General features: G+C 39.9%; 1 protein-coding gene across 4 annotated transcripts in view; it reads right to left on the bottom strand.

Annotated features, from left to right (window-relative positions):
• Positions 1–18289, bottom strand: part of LOC149305370 (arf-GAP with GTPase, ANK repeat and PH domain-containing protein 1) — a 385626-nt gene that overhangs the window by 63544 nt on the left and 303793 nt on the right. For 2 of the 4 annotated variants that reach the window (XM_089477938.1, XM_089477940.1), the window contains one exon: positions 10523–10600. The exons of the other annotated variants lie outside the window; for them this stretch is intronic. In XM_089477938.1, the coding sequence (XP_089334064.1) occupies positions 10523–10600 (78 nt within the window). The remainder of the gene's footprint in view (positions 1–10522; positions 10601–18289) is intronic. 4 annotated transcript variants of the gene reach the window in all.

The following is an 18289-nucleotide window of genomic DNA, read 5'->3' as shown; positions in this document are numbered from 1 at the left end:
ATAAAAATAGAGTGATGGTAGGCAGGGTATCTTTAACCCTTTCCATCTTCAGTTCTTGAAAATTTGCCCTCCTTCCAGCTGGTTATCACTTGCGTATGTGCCTTCACATCACCTGTTGACTCATGGCAATCCCATGAATATAATACAGTATTTTCTTCCTCATAGAGAAATTTTTTTTGTGTAAGGTGCATTTGGTTGAGTTTTAACAGAAACGTGGAAGCTGGAACCAAGGATTTTTCTACTTCCAGCTTTCCAAGGTTGCATTTCATTTAAAATTGGGAAAGAGAGAAATGAAAGTCTCATTATTACTAGTTTGGCTTTGATACGCAGTAATCGATATTGGTTATTTTAGGATGTATACCTCCATTATGATGGTAGCTGTATATTTTTGAAATTTAACTTATGATCTTTAGTGTGTGTTATCAGCACTTTAACATATATAATTTTTGGAAAGTAAATATGGACTCTCATTTGTCTTAGACACATTTCAGGTTGCCAGATGAAGAAAAAGACAGGGCTCCTGTATCTTTGATGACTGTGTAGAAGAGGGTAGGTTCAGTAGGTGTTGCTTGCATGAAGAGCAAAACCTGCTGAAATTCCCTTTTCTGCACAACCATTAAAGGAACGGGAACCTTGTTCCTTACTTCGTCTAGCAATTCTAGATACATGTCATAATCTAATAATCTGAAAAGTCACCAAATGATACCTTTAACGGACCAACCAAAATGCACAATTACATGTTACAAGCTTTTGAAGCTCCACTGGCTGCTTCATCAGGCAAGATGTTAAAAACCATACAGGAGAGAAAAAAAATTGAAGATGAGATTCTTAAAGTCCAGGAAATTCAACATCAATTTGCAAAACAAAAAAGATGGTTCTCTGTAACCCAACATGTCAGAAGCATCTTTTTGTTTTGCAAATGGATGTTAAATTTCCTGGACATCTCCCAGTGACCTCATGGCCAGAAAGAGGAGGTTCCACCTTGCAAATAATACCCTTCCGTACCAGCTGAACTGAAAACAAAAACCAGCAACATGTAGGTCAATGACTAACATCTTCATTTTTTTCCTCTCCTGTATGGTTTTTGACACCTTGCCTGATGAAGAAGCCAGTGGAGCTTTGAAAGCTTGAAATATGTAATTGTACATTTTGGTTGGCCCAATAGAAGTATTATTGTTTCGTGGATTTTTTATTTTCTTTATGGCCAACATGGCCACCACTCATTCCAAAAGATACCATAAAAGTCAACTGCTATGTCATCAAATGAAAACAATGACAAATTCATCTCAAAAGACTAAAATACCTCCCACCATTTCACAGAATGTGCTTAAGTAGTTAGGGTAAGGGCTGAGCACCGTAGCCCAGCATGATGGCTTAATTGTAACCACGGGTGCACCACAATTCACACACAAAATGTGCCAAAACTAGAAAGCAGGAACTAAAAAAGAATGCAAACAGATGGCTCCAAATGAGCAGTAGTAGTACTAGCAGAAATATATGCTACATGGCACAAAACATATGTGGTTTTTACTGCATTTATACCATTCAGAAAACACTGTTTGCTTTATACAACTGTGACATACAGAGACATAACAATAAGTGAGTAGTCAGAGATGAATCATGTAATTATATGTAGGAATCACAACTAAGTAACAACATGGTATGTCTGATGCTATACAGAATGGTGCCCTACCCCAGAACTAAGAGGCTGGGTTCAGAATGATGGGATGTCTTCCACTCAAATTTAGCAATGCTATAGATTCTTTAGTCAAATGACTTCACCTCTATTGTCAGTAAACTAGAACCAAAGAACATATAGTTCTGTTCCCCTCCATGGAATAATTCAATCATAGTTTTACTGATCTATGCAGAAATTATTTGCCAAAATAGGTTGGTTTATCTCTGCACACTTGCTTGTTACAGGCTTTTACACCTTTCCTTCTGATTTAATCTGTACTGAGTGCTTGCCAGGGCAGCCCAGAGGCCTGTTTCCAATATTACCACCGAGTCTTGAAAGATAGGAAGAAAAATAGCTCCACGCCTATGCACAGCCTGTTCTTGCCATCTTTTTTCTTTCTTTCAGTTTAATCACTTCATAAAGGAGGGGGAGAAAGAAGGCAGAGAGCATTTTCCTTGCCCAGTATGTTTCAGTCGGAACAGGGATCAGCCAAGGTGAGAGGCAGGGATGACCCAGCTTTCTCTCTTGCTTTCCTCTGAAAGGTACTAATTGAGTATGGGGTTAGAACAACAGAAGCAGGCTAGTCTTTCTTTAAGGCAATGTTTCTGTGTTGGAACTAGGTTTGAAGAAGAGGAAAGGGCTAATTTTGCTGTCTGCAGCAAACACCATGTGAGATATTGTTAATCATCATCATTATCAGCCCCAATTTATGCTCAGGCTGTGTATGTGTAAAGAAATGTTACATCACAGGAACACCATTTGTTTCCAGCAACCTCCTTCTAAGGAAACTGAAAATGAGATGATGACAACAATGGTGTTACCACTACCATCACTACCACTGAATAATTTCATTTGTAACTTGTTTTACCCCCAAAACAGAGACTCAGAGCAGATAAGATATTAAAATACAATATAGTTAATACAAAAGATCAACATTAAAATGAAATTAAACCATTAATAATATTTTAAAACAAATTAAAACACAGTACAAATGATTAAACAGTGGTTTAAAAAATAGTGGTTAAAACAATGAAGCACCTTCTAAAAAGCCCTATCTTTAAAATTTTCAGCTCTCAAAAGCTTGTCAGAATTAAAAATGGCCTATGTGCTTTCCTGGCAAGATTTGTTCAGAGGGAGTTTGCTTTTGCCTTCCTTTGAATGTAAGAGTTTGAATTGGCCAAGGTCTCCCAGTGGGCTTCTACGGCCGTGCAGGGATTTGAACCCTGGTCTCCAGAGCTGTAGTCCATCACTCAAAGCACTATGCCATGCTGGCTCTCTACACCAATAAAAAGTCCAGAGAAAAGAAACATCACATCAAAACACACAAAGCAACTAACACGTAACATTGAATGGGCAAAACATACAGTTTACATTTTCTAAGAATACCACACAAATCCCAGAGACATTCTAAGAAGAATGCCTCTGGGTGTGCGTTTCATTCTTTGCAATAAAGATTATACTGAAAGCCAGCACTTTGGCCTGTTACAGACTGCCAAAATAAAGCTGCTTCGGGTCTCTTTGGAGGTATGCTATTTAAATGATGCATGCATCCTAAGAATCCGGAAGCTGCACTAAAGCTGCACTCCAGTCCTTAGGAATGGAGTGTGGCTTTGGCGCGACCTCCGGACTCTTAGGACCCATGCATCATTTAAATAGCATACCTCCAAAGAGACCCGAAGCAGCTTTATTTTGGAAGTCTGTAACAGGCCTTTGTTTTGCAATACTGTATATACTCAACTATAAGTCAACCTCATGTATAAGCCGAGATCAAGATTTGGGGCCAAAATTATGGATTTTGCCATGACCTGTGGACAGATCAAGGATAAAACTTGGAGGCTTCTTCAGTGTGTGTATGTCTGTGTGTGGCAAGAGGGACTCTCAATGAGGCTTTTTGCTTTGTCATTTCAGCTTTCGTTTCAGCCAGAAACACCGGCGGGAGAGGGACTCTTAAACAAGCTGCAATATCAATCAGTCACCCAGGACTCTTTCTTCTTGGCTTCAGAGAAAAATAAACTCCTGTCTGCACAGCATGGGAAAATCTGAAAGAGCTGCTATCACATTTCCATAGTGACCTACCTGTAAATAAGCTGACCTGGATTTTGGGGGTCAATATTTGGGCATAACTTTTTAGAGTTATAGATGAGTATATATGGTATATCAACCTTTCTCGTATTTTTTAAGCAAAAGGAAATTTCAAAACAAAAATCAGTGGGGCAGAGGTCTTGCAGACACCAAGTGCTGATGTCTCTTTAAGCAAGAAAGGAGACACAGGGTTTCTGTTTTGGAAAATGATTTGAGGAGTGATCTGGCTTATTATGTACCCAAAGACTCCGAATCTAGTTATAGTAGTTTAGCAGAGATAGTAGTAATCTTTACTCACATAGTTACAGAGAAACCCATGGACATATATACTCAAACTGCCGTTCCATAACTAAATGGTTAACTTTTAAATCCAGCTGTATTAAAGCTTGTGCAGTTTAAATCCCTGTGAGCCCAATCACAACATTTTATTAAACAGTTTTCTAAGTTTAACTGTTATGCATGGAAAGGTCCACTGTAATAATATTTTAGCACCATCAACCTGTCAAAATCAACTTGTCCAATTACCCCAAACTGCATTAACAACTGTGAATATTACTCTAATTGTGTCCAGTTTCTATGCAGACGAAGTCCCACATGGCTAATTTTGCATCCTTAGGGGCAAGCAACTTGGCCATCAAACTGATTTCACAAAAAATCCAACTCATAACACGGGTCCAGGTTGTCATCATTCTTTACTTTATTTCTCCCCTAAAAGGTTAGTGGGCCAATTAGTCATCAGTTATTTCCTAGAAATTTGGCACACAGAGGGTTAATGGGCTGGAGGTGGTTTCCCCCCCTTTTGGTGCCACTGAAGGATACCAGACAATGTATAATCACCAAGATTTTGTGGATATAAATGGAGAACGGGAGAAGACATACACACAGAATAATGTGAGAGAACCCAGAAAGCAGACAGTTATTTCTCCAGGACAAATAAAATCACTAGTCATCAGTCTACTTTATTTTATTGCACAGCATCCCAAAATGCATGCCACTGTTCACTCTCTAAGAGTTCTCTCCTCTCCTCTCCCATTTTCAGTAAAAGGAAGAATTTATACATTGAATAATATGTATCTTGACTCCTTTTGGCCTGGATTTAGGCTATCTTTCTCTGTTGTTGTTGTTGCTGTGTGCCCTCAAGTTGTTTCTGACTTAGGGAGACCCTTAGGTGGGTCCCATGGGGTTTTTTGGAATGATTTCTTCAGAGGCGGTTTGGCATAATAGCTTGGGTGTTAGACTACAATTCTGGAGACCAGGCTTCGATTCCTAGCTTGGTCATGGAACCCACTGGGTTTCATGTCATACTCTCAGGGGAAGGCAATGTCATAGAATCATAGAGTTGGAAGAGACCGCAAGGGCCATCCAGTCCAGCCCCCTGCCATGCAGGAAATCTAAATCAAAGCATCCCCGACAGATGGCCGTCCAGCCTCTGTTTAAAGGCCTTCCTTTTGCACTTTACAACATTCTCTGTGCCTGAAGCATCTTTAAAAATAGAAAACAATATTTTTGTGTAGAAATACCATTTTCTGCACAGAAAATGCTGTTTCTGTGCAGATAATGCCATTTGCTAGGGGGGAAAGCCATATGTGAATATTGCCCAGAATAAATATTGAATTGTATGAAGTATGAATAAGTATTTAACGGTATGAAGTATTTTGATCTGCTCATGATTTTTCTCAATTAGCATGTCTCAACATTTGAATACACATTTCTCAACCATTTTAAAACATCTTTCGAATATTCTTTCCATCACTATTATCCATGGAGGTTCCAGGGACTTCATGGTAAGTAGTGGCTCTCACCAACTTTCATTGGTATACTAGTGACACTCTTTTCTGAAAAGGAACAATTAGGCCACATTGACAAATGCATTAGTAAATCCATGGCTTGATTACTGTAATTTAACTAGGCAGGGCTTTCCTTGAGCTTGGTCTGGAAACTTGGGCCCCATTCCCACTCGCCCATTTGCCCTGGATAGAACTGGGCAGATCTGGACCCCCCCCCTCTCAAATCTGCTCAGAAACAAGTGCCCACTATGTTTTACCTCAATCGGGGTAATTTACATTTGGGGTAATTTAATTCACATTTGCGGTACTGGTTTAAAATGAAGGCTCCTTTGCAGTCAATCAAATTCACTTCCGCTTTCGTCCAAAGTGATGATGTATCCTCACCTCAGAATGCCATCTCTGCATCCCCTTGCTTTGCCACCCCAGAATGCCTCACATAAAATACACATATACATATGTAGCAAAAGCATTCGGTCAATTTGCCAAATTGAAAGAGAAACATTTGTAACATTCACATTGTAGCATTCGCATATTACACACACAAAAATAATTTAAAGCTGCATGTGAGAGGGGAGGCATGTTCTGCTATCTGCCCTCCCTCTGACCTAATCCATCCGCTGAACTTGACCCTTCATCCTGCTCCTTCCTCCTCCTCCTCCACCCCAATTCTGCTCTCCATGGCTCCCTTTCTCCTGCTCCTTCCTTCTGTTCCTCCTTTGCCCCGATGAAGGGGAGGCATGTTCCACCCTCTGCCCTTCCTTTGACCTAATCCCTCCCCTGAACTTGACCCAAACATGACTGGGGCCAAGTTAATATTTGCCAGGACCCAGTTTTTCTCAAAAGATACAAGTAAAACTCCGCTTTCAAAAGACACGCGCCAAGGGGCATTTGCCCCTGAACGGGTGTGCAAACCTTGAATTCGGGTGCAGAAGAATCGGGGCCAATATGAACTTCCCGCTTTTAATCCAGTTCCTGAACCCAGGTAAAAGGTAGTCTGAATGGCCCCTTGGTCTGACATTCTGGTGCAGAATGTCACACTGTAATGCTATAGACATCACATCAGTGCTCCAAGGCCACATATGCATTACACCAGTGCTCAGGCAATAGCACTGGCTTCTGGTTTATTATCAGGCGACCTCCAAGATCTTGTTAACATAAAAAGCCTTCAAAATGTGGGATCAACTTACTTGAATATTGTCCACACCTTCACAGAGCTGCTAGATTGCTCCCATCATAAGGGGAGAAGGTTACTGGCTGGCTTTGAACAAGCCACTCAGTATTATTTTAACCAGCTGTTGTTAAGATAAAATGGAAAAAAAGTCTATGTATATTGCCCTAGCCCTTTTAGAGAAATAGTTGAATCTACTAAAGTGTAAAAAAATGAGCAGATGTGTAAGAGTACTGAAGAGTCAAGAAAGTATTCCTTGATTTCTAATGAAATGTATTATGGATGTATAATTATTCTAGATGCATTCAAATAAAGACTTATGAGCAACAGACTGTTGCTATACTGCTTTCACAACTTCCATATACTGCTCCTTTATACCAACTACCACTGCTCTGGCCTCTGAGGAAGAGAACACCAGCCAGTATTTTAACCTTGTCCCCCACTGCCATACCCTTTTTCTTGTACTTCAAGTCTTTTTGGATTGTAAGACTGAGGGTAGGGAATTCTCAAATTAACCATCTGTAAGCCATTCTGAGGTGTATGAGTCTGAGTGGACTGAAAGAAACAGCCTGCTCTGTTTTGCAAGGCACCTATTTAGATGACACAAGTGTCTGAAATCAGAGGCAAATGGACCTAAGCCACACTTTATTCTGGGCTTTACACTGGAGCAAAATAAACCCCCAATTGCTCTGGTTCAATCTGGAAAAAGTGAATTATTGATGTGTGGACTGCCAGGCAGCAGGTGGAAGTGGTCTGGAGCAGGCGCCCTGGGCCCGGTGAGCTGCTGGTGCCTTTACCAGAATTTTTTTGTCGTCTGCCTGCGACTCAATTGCTCAAGCGCATGAATGGTCAGTTGCACCATTGATCCACTGCACACCCCATGACATGACATGACGACAAACAATAAAAAGGATTTAATAAACATTAATAAACTGGATGGTCTAACAGTGAGCCATGAGGGGAAGGGGAAGAAATGAGAAATGTGCAGGGGTGGGGATACGTCATGGCTGAACAGGCGCTTGTTGTTCCAGGAGGGCTTGGAGGCTGCTTTAGGCCTCCCTGAGCTGGCCTTTCATGCCAGCCTCGCTCTGCTCCAGTCAGAGAACTACAGGGGTTGAACAAGATAAAGGGTGGTCTCCATGATTATTGCTCTGCCAATCTGTTACACATCACACTGATGCGCTGTACAGACAGCTACTTAAATATTATACATACCAAAGTATCCAATAAGGAGGACAAATTCACCCTTCTGAGGCCAAACCCATTATAACTTTTGCTAATATTTATAAGCATGAGCACCTGGGCTCTACTTCACAGGTGTTTTTAATACAGTGGGCCCTTTGTATATGCAGGGGATCCGTTCCGGGGCTCCCCCACATATGGCAAAAAACGCAGGACCTCAAGTCCCGCTCGTTTCAATGTCTGTGTGGTTCTGTGTGCGGTGCTGTGCACGCGCCATTGTAACATCCGAGGCTTGCTGTCTGCGTAAGCTTAAAGACGCAGATGGCAAGCCCGCATATGGGGCAGGCACACTGTATAGTATTGAGGTCCAGAAGGATCACTGCCTTCTGGGAATCTGGAGAACAGCTGTTTAAATGATTCTGTTCTAGTCAGGAAATAAGAAATTGGCCTGTGTCATCAAGGTACAATCCCTTGCTTTCTTAATGGGTGGGGTGCATGATGGCAGCCCTCTGCCCCCTACAGTATTAACAGGCACTGCACCCCAGTCCTACCAGGGAACAAGAGCGTGGTCTAAGAAGGGATGCATTCTCTCCCCTCAGGAATTCTGCCTGGTTATACTGATCACTGAAACCCAGCCCATTCGGGATCATTCTCACAAGTGATACGTTCTATCATAGCAAAAGGCTCTAGCTTTTTCTGGTTATCTGCCAAATGTCTCTCTCAGGACTGTTTCCTTTCAGCCAAAAAGGATATAATGTTAGAATATATCTCAAATGGTTGAGAAAGAACACATAGATATATTCTGCTAGGAAACTTATTACAAATGTCAAGCTAGGATAGATGGCATTTGCAAAGGTTTGGTCCCTATATCAACAGATTGTAATTTTTCAAGCACTGGATGATAGTGGACTTTTGCATTGCACACAGCATGCTTGACAGGTTTCCTACCAACTACTGTGATCTTACTAACATAGCAGTACATTGGCTGCAGCAACAATAGGATGAACCCAGTTATCTTCTAGAGAGAGACAAGCTTATGTAGTTTAAAGCTTTTCATTTTTTTAAAATGAAGAATAAAACCTCAGACTACAAGGATCCTATAAATGAAATACAGTATAGACCACAAGAAGCAGCAAAAGAATTATTCAATTAAGCACTTTGCGGAAACAACAAAATACCAATAACCAACATTTGTGGTTCTGTTTGAAGTGCAACAATCGTGATTTATTAAGCCTCAGCTGTTGATATTTTTGCCTAATTAATTTCCAGTTTTCCTCTAAAAGCCCTTTGAAAGGTAACAAAAATGGCTACAGAAATTATAGCTTTGTTATTTTAAAGGTGACCATTTAAACTTAACAATGGGAAATAAACCAAGATTATAGGAGAAATTGCCCCTTAACAAGTGGCTATAAAAAAGCACTTTTGTGTTCCAGATGCATTTTATCTGCCGGTGTAGGAAGGCAGCTGCCTGAGATACAGTAGTAATTGTGCAAAAAGGAGACCGTGATATAAATCACCAAAGGTTAATAATCAAGATGTGAACACAGGGACTTGTTTACAGAAATAGCATGCAATTTAAAATTTACAAGAGATTTAATGCTGTCTCTTCTCAATCACTAAAACCAATAGCCCAGAAAATGGTGACATTAAGAAAAATATTATAGTTATAATAATTCCAAAATAAGTCAATTAGTGTAAGGGCATGTGCTTGTGATTACTTGACCCATTTGGCTTGCACTTAAGTGAAAAAAAAATCCCCCCATTACCAGAAGATTACTGAATTGTAATTGTAACTGAATTTTGCATCCAGAATTTTGTATGCCATTGCCATACACATGCTCTCTGAGATGCTGACTGATATTCCCTCCTCCTTTCTTGGTTTCCAAGTAATTTTGACCTTTGACATTTGTAAAGTAAAAAAAGAAAAAAGAAAAAAGAAGAAGGCCGTTTATAATTGCATTGTTCAAATGAAGGTGAAGGAAAGAAATTCAATCTGCTATTATACAAAAGCCATGATGGCTGTCTTCCTGAAAACAGCTATGTAAGTCAATTTGTGAACTTTGGCACCAGGTGACCTTTAGAAATACAACAATATACAGAATTTACAAGCAAGAGTAGCACATGCAAATGGTCTGGCTCTGTCTCGCTTTTGGATTAGAGCTGTAGAAAGCATTATGGAGAATGCTTTCACAAAACAAATTAAGACTGTTACTTAAATGTCACAGCACACTATTGTATTTGGCTACAGATCATTACACCTGATATCAACACTTTAAAAAACTGTAATAACTTGGGAAATATTACATTGAGTGCCCACATGTATAAAGGGAAAATAAAAAAAATGAAGAAAATGGGTTCTTGAAGTAATTTAAACATCACTACTGCACGACTGGAGGGAAAGGTCAAAATTTAAGTAAACTGAAAGGAACATGAATGGCAAAATAAAACACACCAACAGAAAGATGAAAAGACCAGAGGAATGAGTCTGCAAACACAACATGAAAGCACACATGCTTTGGGCAAATTTTATTTCTAGGCCTGTATTTTGGGACAAAGGAGAGGCAATGAAGATACATCTTGGAGAGGGAGCAGTTACTCTACAACATGGTATTTTAATGTTGTTACCTTCAGTGTTGGTGCTGCTGCTGCTGTATATATTTCGCAGGCTACCAACACGATTTAGTTTCCATGCTTTGCGTTTGGCTGCATCCAGACAGCAGAAAGGGGAGAGAAAAAAAAAGAGAAGAGTAAAAGAAAGAACAGAAAAGTATGCAAAAACGGGAGGGGAAAAAAAAAAGCTAGAAGCAGCATATGACGTAAAATACAGGCAAACGCCTCTCTGGGAAGCAGATGCACACATAATGTTGAATACTGCAAAGCTTTAAAACAAACTTGCTTTTCAAATAGAAAGATTCTGCTAGACCTAAAATGTGCACCACCTCTTAAAAAGTTTGAGTGTAACTGGAAGCCAAAGAACAGAAAATATATTACCACTTTACACAAAATATACACCAGAAAGAGATAAAGTTATAATTCCGATTAATTCATAGTAGACAGGGCTATATTAGGAACCCCACTTTTCTGAAATAATTAATTGTATAAATCACTAGATATTTCAAATAATAAAAACTTTAATGCCATGTGACAGAGTAATACATTTAGATAAAGCAAACAGCTTTGGATAGACTTTTATTTGCCTTGATGTTATCTGGTTAATGATGGTTTTAATGTATGCAAATTTTGTTCTACCTCAGAGACACAAAAGTATAAATTCTTGTTTGAAACAAGATTCTTAAATTTAAATGCAGTGTTGAAATTTAGTATTCCATTTTAATTAATATTTATTACAGTTTAATTTTTCTTCTTTGAAGGAACTCAAAGCAATGGAAATGATTATTTATTTAAAAGAAGTATATACCTCCCATAAGTTTAAGATCAACCACAGTTTAGCAGTTAATTTTAACTATAATACTCTTAGTATGGCTAACAATTGATAGTAGATATACTCATCACACAACATATTATCTCAGAACCACCCTTTGAGGCAAGATTAGGCTGACAGATAGGATCCTCTTTCAGTTACAATATGAAATCATGGCTTGATGTTAGGAAAACAAACCACCATTCATTTTGGTCTCTCATGCTCCCCTTTCCCCTGCATGTTCCCCTTTCAGCACAACTGCAAGGTTGTCTGGAATCTTTTGTTTCCATTTTGGATTAACCACAGATTACCATGGTATCAAAACTACAATAGATCTTTAACTATGGACTTGAGCAGATAGGCAGGTTAGCACTGGCCAGGCCTTGGGCAGGTGTGGCAATCGGCAGGGTGTTTGCACACCTGCCTGCTGCTGCGCTATAGACTTGCTACCAATAAGTGCCTGGTATCTCAACCATCATGTCTGGGAAGATAATCCCCATTGCTGTTGGGAAGGGCGATAACAGGGCACCTGGCTACACCCACATGGTCAGGTGCCCCCTTTCTATGTTAGAGGCTGCAACAGGGGTCTTCTAACTAGATGTGATTGCAGAGGTAGGTATGGGGCACATGGGGCCATCTATTCTGCCAGCTGTGGCAAACAGCTGGTCTTTTTAGCCTGGGTTAAGGGCACCTTGGGACAGGATTTGGCTGGATCTACTGGATCCCCATCTGGCCTGCCTGGTCCTGGCTAATGGTCTGCATCATCTGGGCAAGACAATGTGAGGCTGATGGGAGCACTGGCCTTTTGCCCCGGGTGTACAGCCCCTATGTGGCTTTTTTTAACTATGGTTTGTCAAAACAGGCTAACTTTAAACCAGAATTTATGAAGGTGGCTTTTTTCAATTAACCATAGATAAAATTAATTGTTAAATTATGATTGAACTAAAAAGATGAGGACGCATCTAGTCCCTTTTTGCAGCTGTGACAGAGGAGGGGGACTGTGTGAGCCTGGAGACACTATAGCTTGTGTGTGCAACACTAAGCCATAGAACTTTATCGCACTGCGTTCCTTCCATGCGTTCTAAGAACGGAACGGAAGGAGTAGGGATGAGTGCGGAACGAGTGGGGGACGGATTTTACCGCACGCATCCGTCCCTCATTCGTTCCGTTCCCCCTCTCTTCCGTTCTTAATCCGTTCCAGAGGGGGAAATTTTTGAGAACTGTTCTGAACAGTTCTCAAAAAGCGTCCCCTCTGGAACAGAAGGGGCAGGGAAGAGAGGGGGAATGGAACGAGTGAGGGACGGGTGTGTGCGGTAAAATCCGTCCCCCACTCATTTCCGTTTCCTGCTGGGCCGGGCCGAGAACCCGGTGCGATAAACTTCATAGTTTAGTAAATTATATAGCCAAGGTTTAGTGATAGTTGGGACACTGACTAGCACGAGGTCACAGCAAGAATTTAGTGGATGAGTGAATATCTGAAACAAACAGCCAAGAGAAAAGCAAAATTTTCAAAGTATCTGTACTGATTAATGGCCAGTGCATTTCAGTAATGGGAACAATATTCTGAAACAGTTGAAAAATCGCTGATAAAGGTGTTTTTTGAGTGTCGATAAAGTGTGATGTTAGAATCCTGTTAGTATTCTACCAGATAGTGGTTAGTGTTGTAGTATAGTAGTTGGGGATGATGGGGCTTTAGTTGCAGTTAGAAATGTAGATAGTGATGTTTAGTGCATAGCAGGGCCAGGTGTCTTATCGGGTGGCCTTGAGGGCCTGGCTCTCTGAGCAGGGAATGTGCTTTCAGTTCTGTGGGAAACAGGAGGGGCTTCGCTTGGCGGGTTTCTGCATGGGAGGGGATCTTGGCTTTTGGGAATTCTGTTACTTTGTCTGTGGGAGGGGTGTGGTTAGTCTCAGCTAAGAAGCTGAGTGAGGCACATGTCTGATTCTGGATCTATCAATAAAGTGCTGTTGATTATATCAATCAAGCTGACTGGTTGATTGTCTGGGATTCTGGGTGCTAACTCTGACATGTGATGAGAAAAAAACCTGGACTAACAAGAATCTTCACAGTCTGGGATTTATTCTATGCAAAATGCACAATAGTTGTTTTGCATAAGAAACAGCATTTTCTGCACAGAAAATAATATTTCTCTGCACAAATATATTATTTTCTGCACAAAAAGTGCTGTAGTTGGAGATATAATCTGTATAAAATTTGTACATGGTTGACTTGCACAGAAAACAATTTACTACTCAAGAAACACAATTTTCTAAACAGAAAACAACATTCATGGGCAAAAGCATCACTTTCTGTGTAGATACAGATGGAACGCCCTCCCCCTCCAAATATCAGTAGGTCTGGTAACCACAGTTTCACTTACCCATGTCTAGAAAAAAGAAAGTTCTCTATAGGGTGCCTAGAGAGACTACCTCTCTAGGCATCTGTAGGTCCTCCAGGGCAACTGTATGGTCAGATTATTCAGAAAATATAGCATTTGCCATTGTGCATGATCTTTACTAACTGCATTAAGTATGGGAATGTATCTAGTGCAAATATGGGGGTCGTACTATATATCAGTTTCTGTGGAAAACAATCATACACAAGTTTTGTGCAGAATAATACCTTTAACTATGAATAGTGTTCCAAAACTTTCTCAGTGAGAAAGAAATTGCTAAAATCACTTGTTGCTCCCTTCAAGAAGAATCACATCCTGTGCATTTCAAAAACATCTATCATATCACTGTCATGGGCAGATTGATAAAAAAACATTTTGCACTTTGCAAATAGTGAAGAATTCACTAGAATCTTCAATCACTCCAGAGTGCACAACCTTTTGGAATGATAGACTTTTCCAAAATGCCCTGGGTATTTTATTAAAGAAATATGAAAACATAGAAAACTTTGTAACTCTTCTAGCTTTGATTTCTTTTCATTGTCTTCCTGTTTTTTCCTCCTGAATTGAGATTTGAATCCAGGTCCAATTCAGGTCTACAACCCCATACTGGCTTTTTGTATCATCAGTGTAATGTGATCTCATACTGTATTTTATCCTGATTCAGAAGTGCTAATTCCACTGCACAAGTTATAGAGGAGGAGAGAGGAGACAGGCACGGTGCTGTTCCTGCTTTATTTAAATACACATTGATATTACATAAAGCAAACCCTGCTGGATTAGGCAAAGGCTTATCAGGACCTTATTTCCACAGTGGAAAACCAGATGACTATGGGCCCGAACAGACAGGCCAAAATAAAGTTGCTTCGGATCACTTTGGAGGTATGCTGTTTAAATGATGCATGCCTATGAGGCCGGAGGCCACACAAAGCCATGCTTCTGTGCTAAGGACTGGAGCACAGCTTTGGCACAGCTTCTGGCCTCTTAAGATGTGTGTGTCATTTAAACAGCATACCTCCAAAGTGACCTGAAGCAGCTTTATTTTGGCCTGTCTGTTCAGGCCCTATGAGAAGTCAACAAGGAGGACATTTCTAATTCCTCTTCAAGCCATCTAGCTTGGCCATGATCAAATTCTGTGCAGGTAGGGATGCCATATCCCGGCGGCCCCCGGGACAATTCCGCTTTTGGGGCCCCCCTGCCTGCCCTGGTCCAGTTCCCCTCCAGCCCCGGCCTTTATCCCGCCTCCGGGCCGGCCCCGCTCATGCGGCCATTGCCGCGGCCGCAAATGCGGCTGGCTGCCAACCCACCTCCTCCTCCTCTTCTTGGGCAGCGCCGCCCTCCTGCTCCTGGGCACATAAACATACAGTTTGACAGAGACAAAAGCTAATGACTTGTCTGTCAACAAAAGCACACTTATAAATTTAGCCGCTTGGTGTACATGCCTCGAATCAAGCTAAGCAGTCTTCTTGTGTTTGGAGTTGGGCCCACCAATTCAAGACCAAGTATTTGCTGACCCAGAAATCAGGTACAAATATGGGGAAAGGGTAGGGGATCTGCTGAAATAATTCAGAATCTGTTGAATTGAATTAATATAAAACTGAATTTATAGTTAACATATAATCTATGCACAGGTCTCATCTGTTTTTTGTTTTTTTTTACATTTTCCTAGGTATTTTATACAACATGAAAGCTAGGATTATTTGACCACAGTACATATATATTCAGCCCTCCTTATCCACGGATTTTTTTATCCACGGATTCAAGGATCCATAGCTTGAAAATATTTAAAATATATATGAATTTCAATAGGCAAACCTTGATTTTGCCATTTTATATAAAGTACCATATTACTCTGCCACTGTATATAATGGGACTTGAGCATCCACAAATTTTGGTATCCATGGAGGGTCCTGGAACCAAACCCTAGTGGATACCAAGGGCCCACGGTATGTCTCTTCTAGACAGTACTTTTCTGTACAGGAGTATAGTAATATTGATTTAAACATAATTATGGCCCTGAATAGACAGGCCAAAATAAAGCTGCTTCAGGTCACTTTGGAGGTATGCTGTTTAAATGACATACACATCTTAAGAGGCCAGAAGCTGTGTCAAAGCTGCCCTCTGGTCCTTAGGACTGGAGCATGGCTTTGGTATGGCTTCTGGCCTCTTAGGACACATGCAGCATTTAAACAGCATACCTCTAAAGTGATCCGAAGTAACTTTCTTTTGGCCTGTCTGCTTGGGCCCTATGCAAACCATTTTCTACACTGCTGCAAGTAACACTGCAGATAACACACTGAGACATTTTAGCACAAAACTATAGAAAGACTCTAATCCTAATACAAAGTCCCTGCATATATTTCATTTTTAACATTAAAACCACACAGTTGCAAAATAAGCAATATAAGCAAAATAAGATATATAAATTCATAAAGCGAAATAAAACATAAACCCTGGAAGAAAAAGGAGATACCCTTAGCTAAAATTCAGAGAAAGTTGGTTGGATGACCCCTTCTTTTTAAATGTTCATCAAAAGGATTTGCAATTCTGCTGTCAACCAATAAAAAAGCAATTAACTAGAAAATAAGTAGCTGAAATACCCTAAAGATACCAGATCCTGCCTGATTCTGGAAGCTATGCAGGGTTATCCCTGGTTAGTACTAAAATAAGAGACCACAATACCAGGTGCTGAATACCAGGTGTAAAACCGCTTCTCACTATACCTTGCCTAAGAAAAATCTATGAAATTCATGGGATTGCCATAAGTCGACAGGTGACTTGAAAGCACACACACACATGCACCCATGTGTTGCGTGCACAACACACATTATATCTGAGATATTAATGTTCTATGACTTCATTTCTCCCCAATAATATGATATGGTCTTCTTAAATGCAATAATGACAGCAAGAAAAAAAAGTTAAACTGTACAGTGGACCCTTGTTATACACTGGGATTTGGTTCCAAGATCCCCCATATATAACAAAATCCATGTATGCTCAAGTCCCATTAAATATAATGACACAGCAAAATGGTGTCCCTTATAAAAATGGAAAATAAAGGTTTGATATTTGAAATGTATACTTTTTTTGAATATTTTCAAATCGTGGATGCTTGAATCCATGTATAAAAAATCCGTGTATAAGAAGGGCCGACTGTATACTAAAAAGCCATAACTGCCACCACCTTTTTAAAAAAAAATACATTTGAGTGGTACTGAAAAGGATATATAACAGTTTGTCTTGTCAACAAATTTAAAATAACAAAATATTTTAAACCTTTATTCTCATGAAAGAACCAGTGAAATCTCAGTAGGCATTAAGTTGTATGGAGATGTAATTTACCAGCTGAAAAAGTTTCTACAGGGAAATTTACATATAAATAGGCAAAGGCTTGGCATAGTACATTGAGGCTAAGAGAAGAAATCTCCAGCATATGAAGTTCCTTTCCTTATTTTCTTCAACTTTCTCCAACTATCATTTTTCACATTTCTATCACATATAAAAGGGTAGGGAACAATTTTAAAAATGGATTTGCAGTCTATTAATAAAATGATAAATTTCAATATGTAAAGTGCCATTCTTTTTTTGTTTTTAAATAAATGAATTTTTTTGGCTGATACACAGTTTATATATTTTATAGCACTGATTACACATAATTATTAGACAAAGGGAGCCCTGGTGGTGCAGTGGTTAAATGCCAGTGCTGCAGCCATAAAGTTGTGAATTCAATCCCAAGGGTCCACTCAGCCTTCCATCCTTTCGTAGGTTGATAAAGTGAGTACCCAGCTGTTTGGGGGCAATTGGCTTACACATTTGTAAACCGCTTAGAGAGTGCTAGTTCACTCATAGGTGGTATAGAAATGTACTTGCTATCGCTACTTGCTCACTATTATCTGCTTTAACCCAAAAAAAAAAATGTTTACTTCAAATTCCAAAAGTGATCTCCAAATCCCAAGATTACAAATAAACACTATCCTTTAATGCTTTCATTTATTTTATTTATTTGTTTATTTATTTATTTAGCCATTATGTTTCCATGCCATGGGCAAATGTAGCCTGTTGTTGGGTCCCATTGGGCATTGTTAAGACAAGCTGGTTTTGACACATCAAAATCCTATGAATGAGAGACCTCCAAGAGCCCAGGACATCATCAGGCCTGCTCAGGTCTTGTGAACTCAGAGCATGGCTTCCTCGACTCCACCAATCTATCTGTAATGCCATCTTCCTCTTTCTTAGAACCTGTTAGCCTCGGTTTAGTCTTTTCAGAAGCTAATGAGAGTTCAGGCTTGGTTTGTTCATTCATTTGTCCTTCTGTCAGGCCATGGTATTTGTAGAATTCTCCTTTGGCACCACATTTCATATGAGTTGATCTTCTTTCCCTCAACTTTCTTCATTGTCCATAATGCATAATAGTGATGATGGTGATGGCTACAATGCTCTGGTTTTGTGTGTGTGTGTGTTTAAAAAGCTTGTTTTTTAGAAAACCAAAATGGTATTGTTCATGTGCATTGCTTATTTCCATATGCAAAATTCCTATTCTACAGTCCACCCTCCTACTAAATGGGATCTGTTCTGCCC

This window comes from Sceloporus occidentalis, unplaced genomic scaffold, assembly GCF_023333645.1.
Source record: "Sceloporus occidentalis isolate IW3139 unplaced genomic scaffold, rSceOcc1.0.p SCAF_12, whole genome shotgun sequence".
Classification (NCBI taxonomy): domain Eukaryota; kingdom Metazoa; phylum Chordata; class Lepidosauria; order Squamata; family Phrynosomatidae; genus Sceloporus; species Sceloporus occidentalis.
Note: the sequence above shows the minus strand (reverse complement) of the source record. Positions and strands in the feature narration are given on the sequence as shown.